At 37.4% G+C, this 17,697-nt stretch overlaps 1 protein-coding gene across 1 annotated transcript in view; it reads right to left on the reverse strand.

The window, feature by feature from the left end:
* Positions 1 to 17,697, reverse strand: part of LOC122475958 (hedgehog interacting protein) — a 95,749-nt gene that overhangs the window by 65,898 nt on the left and 12,154 nt on the right. Inside the window, exons 3-4 of the mRNA XM_043568094.1 lie at positions 17,020 to 17,176; positions 16,127 to 16,328 (exon numbers count right to left, since the gene is read on the reverse strand). Of these exons, the coding sequence (XP_043424029.1) occupies positions 16,127 to 16,328; positions 17,020 to 17,176 (359 nt within the window). The remainder of the gene's footprint in view (positions 1 to 16,126; positions 16,329 to 17,019; positions 17,177 to 17,697) is intronic.

Raw genomic sequence — 17,697 nt, forward strand, 5'->3', positions numbered from 1 at the left:
AATTTTTGGAAGCACATGCATGTGTACTCTTAATGTTAGTGTCACCAATTTAATATCGTCCCCGTCATTTAAAGATTCCTGTCTGTTGACAATTCTTTTACCATGAAGTTTCTCTCCTGGGTGGCATTTAAGCTATATTTAAAACTTACATCTTGTTTATATATGCTCTTGAGCCAGAACCTTTGATTTACAGGAAGGAATTTGCTGATCTCTTTCCTTCCCCACTAAAAAATCACTGACGTTATAGTAATTACTTCTACGACTGTTATTGTTGATCTCTTCAAAGGGCTGAAATGCAAAGCTTAGACAGTTTAGCTTTGCTTGTGCTATAAGCTGAAATAAAAACTAAAAAGATCATAGAAATATTCTACATTTACTCTGTGCACTTACACTTATATACCTAAACACTGTCTGAATAAAAATTAGATGTGTAATTATGAGGACAAGCTTATCTTTAGCAATATTTTATCCAGCCATGCAGGGTTCTGTTGTGCGCAAGTATACGTAGAAGTATGTGTGTAAATATGTAAATACTACATATTTTTAAACCATGTAATACACTTATAGACAATAAAACTGAGCAGTGAAATACTTTTTTAAAGGGAAGAATTAAAAATACTGCCCCATTAAGTGTCATCCAAAACTAATGGGAAAGGAAGGGAACTTAGACATTCATGCACATAAAACACGAACATCTGGGTCAACCAAGTTATGCCCTGATTATTAATGGACATTTCATTAATGATCACTTTGTATTTTTTATCTTGTAAAAAGGAATTATTTCCCAATGTTTTCAGTCTAATATAGCCAAATGAGGGTATATATTTTTTTCATCCAAAACTTAATCTGAATTCCTCTGTTTGATAATTTCAATGTACATTAGCATCCCAAAAAGCACAATAAAAACTTTCTCATGATGGAGACAATAAAAAAGTTGACAAGACTTGTTTTCAATAACTAAATGTTTTGTGAAAAATTAAATGTATTCTGATGCAATATCATCATTCATCTTTAATAGCTGCCATAAATTTTCAAGTGCCACAATAAATTCAAATTACCAAAATTATGGGATTAAATTTTCTACAGTGTTTTCCAAATGTCACCCAAGGCAGTCATAATTTAACTATAAGTCTGTTTTGAACTCATTTATATTTCAACTCACTAAATGTTTGGCATTAAAAATTAAATTGTTACGAATTATAGAAAGGGAAAAAATTAAATTGTAGAAATAAAAAGCTTACTGGCATGCTTCATCTGGAAGTTTAACAACAAATGTGGGGCTAACCCTATCTTGTGGGCACAAGAAAGGTCTCACTTTTCGTATGATATCCAACAATGTGACTAAATGCCTCCCAGAAATTTAGAATTAGAAATGCAAAGGTTAGATAAAGTTAAAGGTCATCCCTACAGGCAAGAGGGGGCCAGCTCCCTACCAAGTTTCTAGCAGACCTGCTTCCCTAGGGCACATCATAAAAGTAATTTACTGACAACTCACCTTACCAGGGGTCACTGGGGGCCTCAAGTCTTCTGGAATTCACTTTTAAGAAGCATGATTAAGTGGGGACAACTATTGGCCCTAAAGTATTTATGCCGAGAACAAATGTCTGTCAGAATTAAATTCTTTGTGTGTGGTGGTTTCAGACTTAAAAAAAGATGTGTGGCCTGATGAAAAGCACATATATTCTATTCACTGAATTAAATCTTAGAAAGAATACTGGTTAATTGATTTATTAGGTTTTAAAAAAATACTCCAGAAATCCAAATAGACAACACAGTCTAACAAAGTGGAGAATGCATTTACCAAGTTAGCTAAATTATTTTCAATCTTTTCTAGTCCAGTTTTGTCTTATGCTGGAGGCAAAAAAAACACATTCACATTATTTCAAAGAAAAATAAAAATGTCATTTAAACCGAGCCAAGAAAGTTGACTTACTTAACAATTTTTGCAAGAAAACTGATTTCCTGATTAAAACAAATCTCCTGCTTTTCGTGTTTTTGATAGTGTTGACATGAAATATTTGGTTCAATATTAAGTTGGGATGGCTTTTCCACATTTAAAAAATTACTTAAGGTTAAAAGTGTGCATTGGACAAAATTAAAGCAGATTATCTGACACTGTGTGTGGGATACAGCTCTAATCTCTACAGTGCATGGAAACGAAGCTGGTACTTTCAATTGCACAGCACACATCTCAGTAATAACAGGGGATGAGGCATACAATTTCAAGGAACACCCACAATGAAAATTATTCTTTCCAAACAGCGAATTGTTTTGGAATAAGTTAGGTTAATTGGCACCATGGGATTTCTCTCAAAGAAACACAGAGCACTGAAATCCTTACAAGTGCAAGTAAAATGATCAAGCATTACTCTCTCTCCCTTTTCAATTTCTCACATCTAGTCTATTCTATCCACAACAAAATTAACTTTTGTAGATTCACAGGCAGGTAGAAAAGGAGATCGTTTTTTTGCCAGCTGAATTTACAGTCCCAAAGACTGGTTAGTTAAATGAGGTTCAGTTGCCGACCACAAAGAAGAAATTCACTGAGTATATCTGGGAATATTCTACTTGAGAGTGAATTATGGGTATTTTATAAGGCCATTATTTTATCATTTAAATGGTTAGAAATTCCCTGCAACAACATTTGCATATCCTTCTTATTAAAGGTCCATAGTTTTGTATTCTGTCATCTCTTTAATCCTCTCTGACTTCAAGACACCTAGATTTATTTGGCTTCTTGCATACTAAATCCAAGTGGAATTATCCTTTACATTTTTGAATGTTTACTTATTTTTGACTGGGTGGGGGGACACAGAACCCAAAGCATGATCCAGGCTCTGAGCTGTCATCACAGAGCCCCACAAGGGTCTTGAACTCACGAGCCGTGAGATCATGACCTGAGCTGAAGCCAGATGCTCAACCAACTGAGCCACCCAGGCGATCCTAAGTGTAATTATCTTTTTAAAAAACAGTCATCGGACTCTTTTTCTCTACTTAAATTTGCATTTCCCAAGGAGGTATGTGTGTGCGCATGTGTGCACACATAGTTTTTGGTTGTGGTTATTATTTTCAGGAATTATCATTTACAGCTGGCAGAGTGAGACCTCTTTTTTATATTATCACAATTGATACTTTCCTATAATTTACAACCTTTCACCGGAACCCACTGAATGCTCTACATTGTTAATGTACCGAGTTTGAAAATTAGCACTTTAAAACTATGGGAAAGAAGGTAAATTCAGTGAACACTGTGTGTAAACGTGATTACATTAAATAGGATAAATTTCTAAATATTCCTCCAAGTACTGACCCACTGGAGGTTGGAACTGAAAGGAACTAAGCCATTATCGATCTGCTCATTTATAGGTGAGGAATCGAAGCTTGAGTGCTCAACGACAGGCCACATTCACAGAAGAGCTGGTGCTAGAAGTCAGTATTCCATATCCCTGCTTCCTCTCTTGCTCTTCCTCGTCTACTGTCAACAAGGCTGCTATTGATCTTGTTTAAACAGTTTAAGTCAAATCATGTCACTCTTCTGTTCAAAATGCTCCAATGATTCCCTATTTCTCTCAGAGTAAAAGCCAAAGACCCGAGAACATGTGAGACCCTGCATTAAATAATGAATACATACTTCCTGCCCCCACCAACACACAGATGCCCAACTCTGTGACCTCATCTCCTAGAACTACTTTCTTCTTTCTTTCCCCAGCTCCAGAGTGGTCTCTTCCTCAGCCCACCTCAAGGTCAGAATAGATCTTTACCTTCAGACTTGAAGGTTTGAAAACTTAACCAGCCGTTATCCCTATACACTAAAGACATTGCCCTGCCATTATTAACTGAAACCTGAAGTCTCACTTCATGTTGAGTTATGCAGCTTTAATTGGAGTGATGATGATCATACAGAAAGTGAGGGCACTTATTGGTCAGCGTGGTAAGGTGTCCGGTAAGCTCTGCATTGGCAGACACTGATGGGGTTGCTACATCAGGACAAAGAAGGCAAAAACCAAAATAAAGCAAAGGTAGCCTCACACTCCCTGACCCTGGGCAAGCATGAAGCTCCCGGTGCCTGAGTCACACCGACTGCTTCTCTTTACTGTAATTCCCTCAGAAACAGTTGGGAGACTTGCACTGCTTTCTATTTCACAGAATTTAGAGCTAGAAAGGACCTAAGGTATCATTTAGCCCAGTCCTCTGACTTCAAAGATGAGGACCCAGAGATCCTAGAAGGCTAAGCAGACTGCTCTAGGTCACACAACCACTGGCAAAACTGGTACCCTTGTCTTGGCAGTGGATGAGTATTAAGGCCACGCAGTGATTAGTTCTCACACATACCCAAGTGAGGCGGGATATGACAGGAATGTAACACATTAGGGATCAAAGGTGTTGGAAATTGATGCTGTCACCAAAGGTTTTACTTAGTAGTGCCTCTAATGATTATTTACATGGGAAGAAGCTTACCTAATCAGTCATGTCCAAAAGTTTTGTTTTGTTTTTCTGCAGAAGTTTTATATGTATTGACATTTAATCAAAACTAAAATCTTAAAATAGACACACACACCACACACCCACACACGCACATGCACACACACACACACACACACACTCATACACAAGCTTCCTTGGACAAGGAGCCATTCATTGTCTTTATGTTGCAATTAAGGAGCTATGGCAGCTATTGGGTAAATCTTTTTGGAGCTAGCCGCATTACTGCAAGTCACAAAATTCTAACTAAGATCAGCCCCAGGTGACACGCACTGAGACCCTGGGTGTAAATACGTTATTAATGTCATGGGGTCAATCTGACCTTCCAAACCCCTGGAGATTTAAACAGAAGTTTGAATGGTGATTAAAAGAGGAAAAACCACAGCCGACTGCATAAGAGAGCAAATGAGCTACGTAGCTTTTTCAACCTCGGGTCACAGGCTTGAATCCAGTCTAAAATATAACTTATGACAGATGCTTGGTGACCTGTAGGTGGATGGAAGTCATTTCAAGTTTTGTTTCACCTTCTTCTGAACAGGTGTGTTCACATTTATCCAACAAAGATGTTTGAACTGTGAAAGCCTCATCATCAATTCTTTCATAGAAAACCTAAGATTTAATGGGAATTAAATTTGGTTATCTCTTCATCCTTTTTAGAATAGTGCTTTCCTAATTTTTTTCTAACTTCAAGAGTCTTCCATTGACACTACATACACTGTCTTTTCTTTTTTTTAGGAATTTTTTTGAACAGTTTCAAACTGTTGGCTAAGGATTCTTAGAACAGATGTGTTTTCCCTATCTAGAAATAGCCTGAGGACAGATGTAATTTTATTTAAGTTTGTGATCCATTTGGATCAAAGGTGCTTTAGGATAAGAGGCTGGTTTAGAAACAGCTTATTAGAATTAAAAAACAAAGTAAAGAATTTAGCTGCTCTTAAAGAGAGCTAGAATATTGGATATTTGGATATTTGAAAGGCATACTTTTTCTCAAGAATTTTGTAACAATATATACAGTTAATATCTTTTGTCATAATGTTTCATTTTTATATTAGCTTCAGTTTATTGGGCTCAGTTCACATCAGATTAAATAATTTCAATTGCCAGCAATGATGTAATTAATCAAATTAATTGATGTTCTCTTTTCCTACATATATATATATGTATGATAGAGTAATTAGCACATATTGTATCTTTAATGATGACTTTTTACAGAATTTCTGTGATCTGAAATATAGGCCTGTGGATTTACCCATTATTTATTTTTTTGATTTTATCTTTGAATTTTAAAAATTTTATTTATTTTTATTTTTTTGGAGAAAGAGAAAGAGTGCATGGGAGAAAGGGGCAGAGGGAGAGAGAGAGAATCTTAAGCAGGCTCCACACTCAGTGCAGAGCCCAACACGGGGCTCAATCCCACAACCCTGGGAACATGACCTGAGTCGAAATTAAGAGTTGAACACTCAACTGACTGAGTCACCCAGGCACCCCTACACATTATTTTAAAATGAGTGAATGGATGAACTTAAAATTAAATTGTATATGTCATGCCCAGATAGAAATGAAAATTAACCTGCTAAAGGATTCAAATTTTACCTCCCTTTCGATGGTAATTTCTGAGAGCCACTGTGACAAAATGTGTTGTCACCTAGTATCAGAAAGTCATGCTGGGATAGGAAATTAGATGATTTCGAAAAAGATTTTCTGAAGCTTTTCTCATTATAATACATTATAGAATGGCCTTGATAAATAGCACTTTCTTTTTCTTTTTTTTAAAAAAAATTTAAATGTTTATTTGTTTTTGAGAGAGAGAGAGACAGAGAGAGAGAGACAGAGAGAGAGAGAGAGAGAGAGAGCCTGATCAAGGAAGGGGCAGAGAGAGAGGGAGATACAGAATCTGAAACAGGCTGAGCTGTCAGCACAGAGACCTACACGGAGCTTGAACTCACAAACCCGCGAGATCATGACCTGAGCTAAAGTCAGACTCAACTGACTGATCCACCCAGGCACCCCAGGACTTTATTTTTCAAAGCATATTTTGATTGCAAAGTCCAAAGCTGATTTTTATCTAGGCAGTGATCCAGTTTTTAAAAACACTTTATATATGTCCTCAGTTCTGGCCACCTTGACATTATGATAGTTCAGCATAATCAGACTTTATAGACTTAAAAATAACCTAATGTCAATTGATGAATACTAGCAAGAAGTAAACTAAAATGTATTATAGTAATTGATAACCTATTTTTTGTAAATTATTATCATATATTATATAAATCAATCTATCTATATATCATATAAATACAAAAATTAAAGAAGTCTATTAAAAGCAAAATCCTACATAAACAAGAGGGAGATAGTTGAGGTCATTGCATTTTTATATTCCTGTACCTGTTCTCTAGTACATTTCACTGATGTTTGTGGTTGCTTTTGTTTAACTTTGAAATTCTCCTTTAAAGTTCTTTCTTCCCTGACCTCATGGTAAGTTTTACTGATCTACTTTTTTCTTTCTTTCTTTCTTTCTTTCTTTCTTCTTTCTTTCTTTTTTAATGTTTATTTATTTATTTTGAGAGAGAGAGCCCAAATGGGAAAGTGGCAGAGAGAGAGAGGGACAGAGAGAATCCCAAGCAGGCTCTACACTTGGCGTGGAGCCTCACTGGGGCTTGGTCCCAGGACCATGAGATCATGACCTGAGGTGAAATCAAGAGTCAGATACTTAACCAACTGAGCCACCTAGGCACCCCTGATCTACTTTTCTAAAATAAAACAAAACAAAGCAAAGCAAAACAAAACTTTGTTGAGTAATACACTCTCTGTATCATGACATTACATGTTAACTTCATAGCGACTTTGCCCAACTGCTTCCTTTCCAAATCCTGAGATTCTACATCTGTACTTTGAGTAATAGTTGCTAGTGGGCAAAAGTATGTGCCTTCTTAGTTTTCAGTCCCAGTATATTTCCTTTGCAAATCCTACAATTTATTAACTCTATGGCAGATTGACACAAACCATGTTCCAAAATAAACACACAAAAAGACCTTCATTACTATAATATCCAGGTTGAGAAAAACTACTATGAAAGCAGGGAAATTCTGGTGAAAGGTTGCTGCTGTCCTCTTGGGTCAGCTGCTTTGTGCTTAACCATCCTTAGGCATGTGCCCTGAGGAACTCCAGAACTGGGGAATTTTGCATCGTGAGGTAGGCAGCAATGCCGTATACACCTACTATCAAGAGGCGATGCTGTAAAAATGAAGGTATGGTCTTTCCTAGTTACACACATAAATAAAAATACAGTCTAGGTTTATCTTTTTGAATTAAAGAAAACTCACACACATACATCAATAGCACTTTGTTTCCACGGGGCTGCCATGGAAACAAAGTGAAATTGTGCATATAAAGTGTTAGGTGCAACCTTTTATTATCTCTGTTTTACAGATGAAGAAACTAAGACTAGAGAGATCTGCCTAAGGCCAAACAATCAGCACATGGCGGGGACCCAGTGCCTGGAACCCAAGTTTGTATGCTTGACGCTGGATCTAGGCTGTCTGCCTCTTCATTGTCCTGCCAGCCCAGTGGAGCACTACTGAGTGCCTGTCACCAATCTCTGTTTCTGGAACGCACCTCTCCGTCCTTCCTCCCACGCAGTCAGCTGACCAAAGGCACAGAGCAGGAGAGCGCTGGGGTTGAGAGCGTCACATCAGATAGCTGCCTTGGAAATCCGGCCCTGGTGCTGGCTAGCTGTGCTATGCTGGGCAGTTTACCTAACCTCTGGGCCTCAGACTCTTCGTCTGTGAAATGGGATATTAACACATGCCTCACAGAGTTATGCCAGGATTACAGAGGTAATCTGTGTCATGGCTTAGCAAAGGAAGTGCTGGAGAAATGGCAGTTATGATTAGTAAGAATGCAGACTGCAGTATACTTGTTAACGCAGCTTGCTTGAGGACTGTAGTTTTGGGAAAGAACGCTATTGAATGTCTCTAAAAGGGAGTGCTGTGCTACTTTCTACTCTTTACAGATAGTTTGGGATGCCTGCTATTTCCTTTTCATTAGATAATGCAGCCACTAGAAAGCAATGACAGGTGGTAGCAACAATAGCTCTTCTTCCCTTTCTAGTCAGATATGTGAGGTGGCGGCAGCCATGTTCACACAGATGCTTTCCAAGAGTGGCAGAGACCTCCTCTGGGGTCCAGATTTCTTAGTTTTTCACTTGTTTTAATGATTACCACAGACTTCTGAGATTTATAGGCTCTATTTCCTCTGCCCTTCAAGTCTTAGATAAATATAAAGACATTAATGTAAAAACTTTCCTCACCTCAGCTGTGACTTATGGGATCTAAAATGTAGGAGAAGGCAGACCTTTCTCTGTTCAACTGGAGGGACATTACATCTGCCACTTCAGTTTCTGCTTCAGTAAAAAACATGATACATGATGGAAAATAATTTATAGATTAAACTGGCTTACACTGGCATGCACCATATATACGCTCATTTATATTTATTAAAATGTTTTATCAATAACAATGCAAATGCCAAAATAAAGAAATAAGAACACCAGAAATGAAAACCAACTTAACCAAACAAAAAATTACACTGAGATTATTTCACATTACCAAGGGACTTTTTGCTTTCCGTAAAATAATTTCTCTGTGGACATTTGCAGATTTCAGATGAGATTAAACTTATAGGAAAATTAAAAACATTTTTCACAGAGTACAGGGCATTCTGATGTAAAGTGTCAGCTACACTCAATAAAAAAAAAAGAGAGTTGGGTTTAATACCATATCGTTAATTACTTACTACCTTGATACAAAAAAAAATAACTGAGGACCCAAATTTTACTTGCAATGTACATTTTGCTTACATTTTAACTTAATGGTTTGGAACCAGAATGTTAAACGTCAAAAAAGGGAAGGCATTTTAAAGCTTTTGTTTGGAGGAGGACTATTTAGTTAACTCTCTACCCACTTTCAGAATGAAGTTACCTAATGGTTATTTCCACCACTATAGCAATTCTCTTTTAATGCAGTAATTTCATCAAACACTTTAAATATTAAATATCAAACACTTTTAAATTTTGTCATATATACAAAAACATTTTAGGATGGTGATTCTTCTATTGTAATATTTATCAAATATATCTTGCAGCTTTCTTTCAAGGGAACACATGCTTTCTTCCAACCTAAAGTATGCTTAAAAGCAGACTTCTAATGATTTTCTGAGGAAGTATGGGACACATGGTCCAATCACAGCCATATGCATACGTGTGCATGCTATGTTCCACTGCACTTTTGGGAAGTAAATTGCTTCTCACTTCTGCCCTCACTTATTTCACTCGAGCAAAAATATACTGACATTCCAGAGGCTGCATCAAGACAGCAAGTTAAAGGCAGAGAAAAACATGAAAGGTTAAGTCTCGGACAAACTTTCAAGAAGCAGGACATCAGCCCTGATGGGTTGATGAGCACTTGGATTTCATTAAACTTTCGATGCTCATAATTATGCGTGTGATTTACAAGCATGTGAAATCAGAGGCTGCCCCACTGGGGCTTGCCCCGGCACACCCTGCGTCCTCCTCCACATGCTCCTGTAGCTCCCCGGCGCCCGGGCCACTGTCTCTCAAGAGTCCCACCTCAATGGGCTCAGTCACCCGGACAATCAGCAGCTTTCAGCCTTATGTCCTCTCCTCCCCTGGTAAAAGGATTGCTTCGAAAAGCATCTTTTGAAATGAGGATCCAAGTAGATAGAGAGGGACAGGAGTCCAGTCACACTTGTTCCAGTGATAGACAAGTCTTTCGGCTTTGTCTGCTGCACTCTGCAAGCCAAAAGGGCTGCTGTGGGTGTGAGCCCCTCCGTCTTCTGGCCGCTCATGAGAACTGAGTGGCAGAGAAAGCTGTGTGTTAGTTTCCTTGAGGGGCCACCCTGTAGGTAACAGGTGCAGGCTTGTCCTTACTACACACACACAAAGCTAAGGCTGACTTTCAGATCCTTGGTAGTCAGGAAAAGTTTGGTAAAATTACACTAGAGTAGCTTTTGGTGTCATTTGTACAAGGGTTTACAGATATAAAGGCAAATTGCATATTTGAGGGACAGGAATGATAATGTTTTGCCAATTAGCTGAATACCAGGGCCCAAAAGGAACAAAAACAGGAAAAATTTAATGGGCAAAGCAATTGTTCAAACAGAATTATTGAGATTTTAAATACTATTTTTCAAAACTTTAAGAATCTTACACGGCACGAAAATTAACTCCTCTCTTCACTCAAAGTGGACAAGTAATATGTATAGGCCAATTAAGTGATAAGAAGTATGGGGCAAATGACAACCAGTATTCAACCATTTGTTCTTAGTGGTCGTTTCAGTAATAGCACTTGGGCATAATCTGGGCAGAGAAAAATGTGTCTCATTCAACATGTAACTGACCCAGGGGTTTGGTTCAGTCTAGATCAGTGGCTCTCAAATTGGCTACACATTGAAATCACTTGGGAAAGCTTTAAAAACATACCCATGCCTCAGTCCCAATCCCAGACAGTGGGGGATTTAATTTGGGCAGCAGCAATTTTTTTTTCAACGTTTTTTTTTTTTTTTTTTTTTTTTTTTTTTTTTTTTTTTTAATTTTTGAGACAGAGAGAGACAGAGCATGAGCAGGGGAGGGGCAGAGAGAGAGGGAGACACAGAATCAGAAACAGGCTCCAGGCTCTGAGCCATCAGCCCAGAGCCTGACGCGGGGCTCGAACTCACGGGCCGCGAGATCGTGACCTGGCTGAAGTCGGACGCTTAACCGACTGCGCCACCCAGGCGCCCCGTGCAGCAGCAATTTTGAAAGCTCTCTCAGGCAATTATACTGTGCATCCATTCTTTTATTTTTTAATTTTTTTTTAGATTTATGTATTTTTGAGAGACAGAGAGACACAGAGACAGAGTACAAGTAGGGGAGGGGCAGAGAGAGGAGACACAGAATCTGAAGCAGGCTCCAGGCTCGGAGCTGTCAGCACAGAGCCCAATGTGGGGCTCGAACTCACAAACCGTGACATCATGACCCGAGCTAAAGTCAGAGGCTTAACCGACTGAGCCACCCAGGCGCCCCTACTGTGCATCCATTCTTGAGAAGCACGGGTTTGTCATTTCCAAAGACTTCAGATCGATGAAGTTGGTTCTGGCACTTGCCAGAAGATCTGACTCAGAATTCAGACAGAAGCTCAATTTAAAGATTTCACAGTACCAGTATCTCTTACTTTTAAATGTTTATTTTTGAGAGAGAGAGAGAGAGAGAGAGACTGAGACAGAGACTGAGCATAAGCAAGGGAGGGCAGAGAGAGAGGGACACACAGAATCTGAAGCAGGCTCCAGACTCTGAGCTGTCAGCACAGAGCCCAATGTGGGGCTGGAACCCACGAACCAGGTGATCATGACCTGAGCCAAAGTGGGACGCTTAACCGACTGAGCCACCCAGGCGCCCCTCACACTACCAGTATCTTAAAGAAATTTTTACCTGGGGAGATAGTATAATTTTTTAAATTTCTCCCTTTGGGATAAAACAACAACAAACAATGTATGTGCACACATATATACATCCACAAATGATGATTTTAAAGACTGCTCACCAGCTGAACACTTGGGTCATTCTTCAGTGTCAGTATTAGTAGTTAGCTTCTACAGTGCACTATAATCAAAACTCGATCAAATCACTACATACTTTTAAAACATTTTTCTGGGGCACCTGGGTGGCTTAGTTGGTTAAGTGTCTGTCTTCAGCTCAGGTCATGATCTTGTGGTCTGTGAGTTCAAGCCCCGGGTCGAGCTCTGTAGTGACAGCTCAAAACCTGGAACCTGCTTTGGGTTCTGTGTCTCCCTCTCTCTCTGCCCCTCCCCCACTTGTGCTCTGTCTCTCTCTCTCTCTCTCTCTCAAAAATAAATAAACGTTAAAAAAGAAAAATTAAAACATTTTTCTGACTCACTCTTTATTTGGCAACGTCACAAACCCCAGTCTTCTAGGATTTGAGTTGTGAATAGAATTGTCTTTTCTCAAATAAAATGATAGTTTAAATTCATACGGCATAGAATTTATTCCATTAATCCAACTCCACAATTTATTTCCTATAGCAAAAAGAAGTCTTTAGCTTGTGTTTTGCAGTTTTGCATCTAACTTTGGTGAGACAGACAATTGTGTGTACTGAAATCTCCTGCAATATAGGCAGCACAATTTGGGTTTTTAAAAATAAGACAACATATTTTTAGCTTCAGACAGGACCGTTTAGGGAAGAGTTGACTAAGTTCCCTAGATGGTTGGCTATGTGGATGGCACTTCTGTGAAGTAGTTTTAAGAATCAGAGCTGGTAAAGGTTTGAGGATATCAACCAAGTCCAACTCCTTGGCACAAAAAGGTCAGTCCATTACCAGGTGATAGAAACCCCTGTCGATTTTTACTTGACCATTAACAGAAAAGGAATTCCAGATTCCCCTCTAGCAAGTCCTAGCTTTTAGAAACTCTTATAATCAGGAATTCCTCTTTATGTTTGATTTAATATACTCAGACTGGTCATCAATTACTGTCATGGAGGGATCTTCATTGTGGTTTGTCTTGTTTTCATTTCAAACATACGAAGGTTGGGGTTAGTATACATTACTAATTTCTGTGAACGGAGTATTGCAATCAATACCTTAGTTAAAACAGCTTTATGTCCTCTCTTAGAATTTTAAAATGGAAAGAACAGAGAAGTGATATACATAATAATTTTTGAGACTTCTATTTGTGTCATCTATACAAAATGATTGTTGACACAGAATACTGTCATGAACACACTGACTATTCATACATCAAGAAGCCTAAAAAAACTACTGTGAAATAGTTTGAAAATGTTTTTACTCCAGAAGTCTCTGAGAGCATATCACAAAAATCAGTGGTGTGACCAATTCATGAATGTGTTGGCATCTGCCCCATCATACCAACGACAGCCTCTCCTAATACTTCCAACTCATGACTCGAGATGGAAGTTTCATGAAGCCTAAGATAAAGGACAGATCACCTACCTAAGGGAACAAGGCTGTGGTATCATTACTCACTACCCAGTACACACTCAAAAATCCATGTGATAGATTCCTATCTTACTGACATCACTAGTGCCAAACTTCAAGGGAATTCAAATATTGCACTTTAAAACATGTCATGTCATATATTCTACAAATGCAGAATAATGGATTTTGAAGTTTATATTTAAGCCTTAAAAGCCCTGGAACTATCATAAGAAAGAAGACACAAGGGCTTCTGCAGAATTTCCAGAGGCCTGCAGAACATAGATAGCACAGAACCATAGCACTGTCATAACCTGGCTTATACAATTTTATTGCATGATAAAATGTCTCAAAGTCAGAGAAGATAAACTTTCATTCATTACACCAACGAATGGGCACAAACTGAAACGGAGGCATTCCGAAGGAACCCTAAGTCATTCTTTAGGTAGTTAAAATAGAAACAAGAATATCAGTTCTTTACTTCTTACAACAAAATTGAGCTCATTTCTAACACCTACATTTTACCATTCATTATCTTTTTAATACCAACATTGTTATTCAAATAATACATAAAAGCTGTATGTTATTCTTTTTTTAAAAAAAATGTTTATTTATTTTTGAGAGAGAGAGGGAGACAGAGGATCTGAAGTGGGTTCTGCACTGGCAGCTCAGAGCCAATACGGCGCTTGAGCTGAGATCATGATCTGAGCCAAAGTTGGACACTTAACTGACAGGTGCCCCTGTATGTTATTCGTTCAAATACTTGAAAACATATCCTACAGCCATTGGCAAGATGTTTAATGATCTATGTCCCCATCTCAGTAACGCTCTGTGAATGGACGTTAAGGAAGTCATTCATGAGCAGGTTAAATAATACATACAAGAATGATAAAGCACATTATTTACAATGATAAAAAGGAAACACTTCATAATTAGGAAATGGAATACCCGGAGGAGATAAAAACTAGGTTTTTGAGAAAAGTTCTCAAATTTGGTAATATACTCATGACATATTGTTATGTCAAAAAAAGAAGGTTAAAAAGGTGTATATATGGTTTGATTTCAAATTTATTTTAAAGCTGCTTAGGGAAAAAGCTGCAAGGAAACATATTTTTGTGTTTCCACATTTATTAATATGGACCTGTGTTACCTTTGTAGTCAGGATAAGTTCATCTAATTTTAATATAAAAGTTGGAGGTATATCAAAATGTAAGTAGTGATATTCTTTACCTGATGAGATGATAGGTGATGATTTTTAAAATGCAGTCCCAATTTTTTCTTTCATAGAGAGTATAACTTTCACAGTAAGAAAAATACACTGCTAGTGAGTAATGTTATTTGCTGCCGTATCTTAATTCTTTGTTCTTTTAGGTACCACTGGCAGTGAATTATCAGAACACATTCCAAAAAGTATTTATTGAAGTCTTATGTGAAAAACACAAATGCTTCATTTTAAGAGACTTTTGATGATCTGCTGTGAAGTCTAATGAAAACTTTTACTGGAAGAAAGTTGAAACTACTGAGCTAAACAGGTTTTCCATATGATCTGTGTGTTGGTGCTGAAGTACTTTTCCTTAAAGGACCAAAAGTACCATAAGGTACTTCTCGTATGCAGGATGTCTTAGTGACACTGACAACACACTCTTGAAGCGGGGTGGTGTCAATGATATGGCAATCCCTATATTCTAATGGAATTGTTCTAATGATTTTAAATGGTAGGTAATGAATTGGTGTGAGAAATACACCTATATTTTTCCCCGACTGTTTCTTCTGGTTTTGATGTTCTTACCTTTGAATAGAGCTCAACAAAGCAAGGAGGAGTTTATTTCTCTACGAGTAGAAGAGTATAAATCCTCCTTTGATTTCTTTCCCCAGGTAAGACATGACAAAGATAACCAGTTCTTCCCAAATCATACTGTTAGTTTGTTTCAACCTAACTTAGTCATGAGCTGTGGAATGTGCCTCAGTTTTAAAATGCCACAATTTGCTTTACAGCTTATACTGCCAATATTATAGCATGTCACACTCTTGTAAAACAAACTTGACAATAATTTTATTTATATGCCGCTAGATTATTTAACATGAGAATTCAATCGGAGAAATGAGAAAGAAGGCAATATGTGCATATGTAATATAAAGATGGCTAATTATAGATTAAAACATTTGACTTACCTGCAAAAACATTGTACAAGGAAGGCACAGTATAAGTAGCATTTTTTTATGACACAGACTCACAAACAGATGCGGGAAAAGAATGGTTTGCTGTTGCCCAAATAACCAAAAGACCTCTTTGTTTCTACTAGCAAATGCTGATACACAATTCTACGCATTATGCCTGTCAAACAACATTTAAACACATACTATATAAAACCAAGACTTAGTTTAAATGTGTAAATTACATAGGGAAAGCATGTCAAGATATCAATCTCATTGCACTGCTTAATAGTCACCAAATAACATTAGACATTTAATGCCACTGTCCCAATTCAGTTGCCATAATTCTTGTTCCCTTATGTTGTCTCCTTATTTTCTCCTTAAATATTCTTTCTTTTATTACAAATACCTCCGGTGAGAATGATAACACTAAAATAAAATTAACATAGCCAGAGCAAAGATAAATAAAATTTAAAAAGCCAACCTTTATTCCACTTTGAACAAGTTTGTGAATGTCCAAATAAGGCTCCTTGAAAATTTCTCCTTCGGGGGTAAGTATCTTCACGTAACCTTCTTTTTCCAGAATGAAGAGCCGGTGCGAGCCGTCCCCGCTGTGCAGGGCACCGACAGGCTGGCGCAGCCCATTCACCACCTCCTGGATACAGAAGCAGTTGTGTTTGTGCTTCCTAAACAAGTTAAAGAAAACCAGTAAGCTTTTCTTGAGGTGAAGGAGGCAAAGGATGCACTTAACATCCTTTTCAAAAGGTACTTCCTCTAGGAATCAATGGTTTTGAGAATCAGGAGGTGCCATTAACCCCAAAAGTCACAACAGGACTCTTTTAAATTGCTTTCAGTGGAACACATAAAACAGCCTTCTACCAAAAAGTCCAAGAGAGAATCAACATAAAAATGCTACATCTTTTAAAATTGCAGAAGCTCATTATCTTATCTTTGAGTGACTATAATTAAAATGAGCTTTACTCACAATAATTAAGCCTTACAGAAAGGCCCTCAGAGAGAAGGTTTTAAGATCTATTTATAAAACTCTGATTTGCTAATGATAATTGTGCTGAATATTTCCATAAGCTAACAATAAGCATAAAGTTCAAGTTTAAAACTGTAATCATGAAATTCACAGGAATCATAGAGAAGCCAAACTCATGATAATAAAAGATTAGTAGTCTAAGCATTAAATGCTTTTAAGGGAACATGGTATTAGGGAAGCAAACTATCCAAAAGACAGAAAAAAGCATCTGGAGGATATAGCTGCTGGAATCAAGCACAGAAACAGTTGATTCACTAATAAAACCGCAAGGTTTGTCAGTTGGTATTTTGTTTTTGTTTTTTTAAAATTAAAGAGCATTTATCTTTATGAACCTGCTGATCTCTTCCACTTTGTCATATTCTTCCATCTGGTCCAAGTAGTTAGATGCTGGTCCTCTGATTTGTTTTCTTGGAAAATCTGGAAAGCACAACCCACCATCTTTTCTTGCATAGTAAAAGCAAAACTCATCAGCAGTGGTTTGAAGGAAACCTTTAAAGAAATGCAAAAAGACTCATTAGAAATATTTAGTGTCACAGTAAAAACATCCTATATGAAAGATAAAATAGAGTTAAGAGATTTTTTAGAAAGTATATGAATATTCTAGGAAAATAATAAAAAGAATGAAAACTAATTTTTTTTTGCTTGGGATTTCTATTTTTTTCAAAAAAAAATTTAAGAATTTCAATTAAAATGGAGTAATATTGCATTGGCTATTTTAAAAGACTCATCTGAAATACACATAATACAAATCCAGCATTAATCTTGTTATTGTTATTGACTGTTTGCAAGATTCTATGGTATGTATGTTGTACGTTTATCTGATCACTATTCAGCATTTTCCCCCAGAGCAAAAATAACTTATTAAGAAGAACAAATTAGAGTGAAAGAAGAGATAGGCTATTAGGTGCTGATTTTGGTCATTTTACATATTTTTTTTGTACTGTTGCTCACATATGATTAAATAATAAATCTAATGAATATCACAAGGTAATTAGATGCTATAAGTGACT

The sequence above is a fragment of the Prionailurus bengalensis genome, chromosome B1 (genome assembly GCF_016509475.1).
Source record: "Prionailurus bengalensis isolate Pbe53 chromosome B1, Fcat_Pben_1.1_paternal_pri, whole genome shotgun sequence".
Classification (NCBI taxonomy): domain Eukaryota; kingdom Metazoa; phylum Chordata; class Mammalia; order Carnivora; family Felidae; genus Prionailurus; species Prionailurus bengalensis.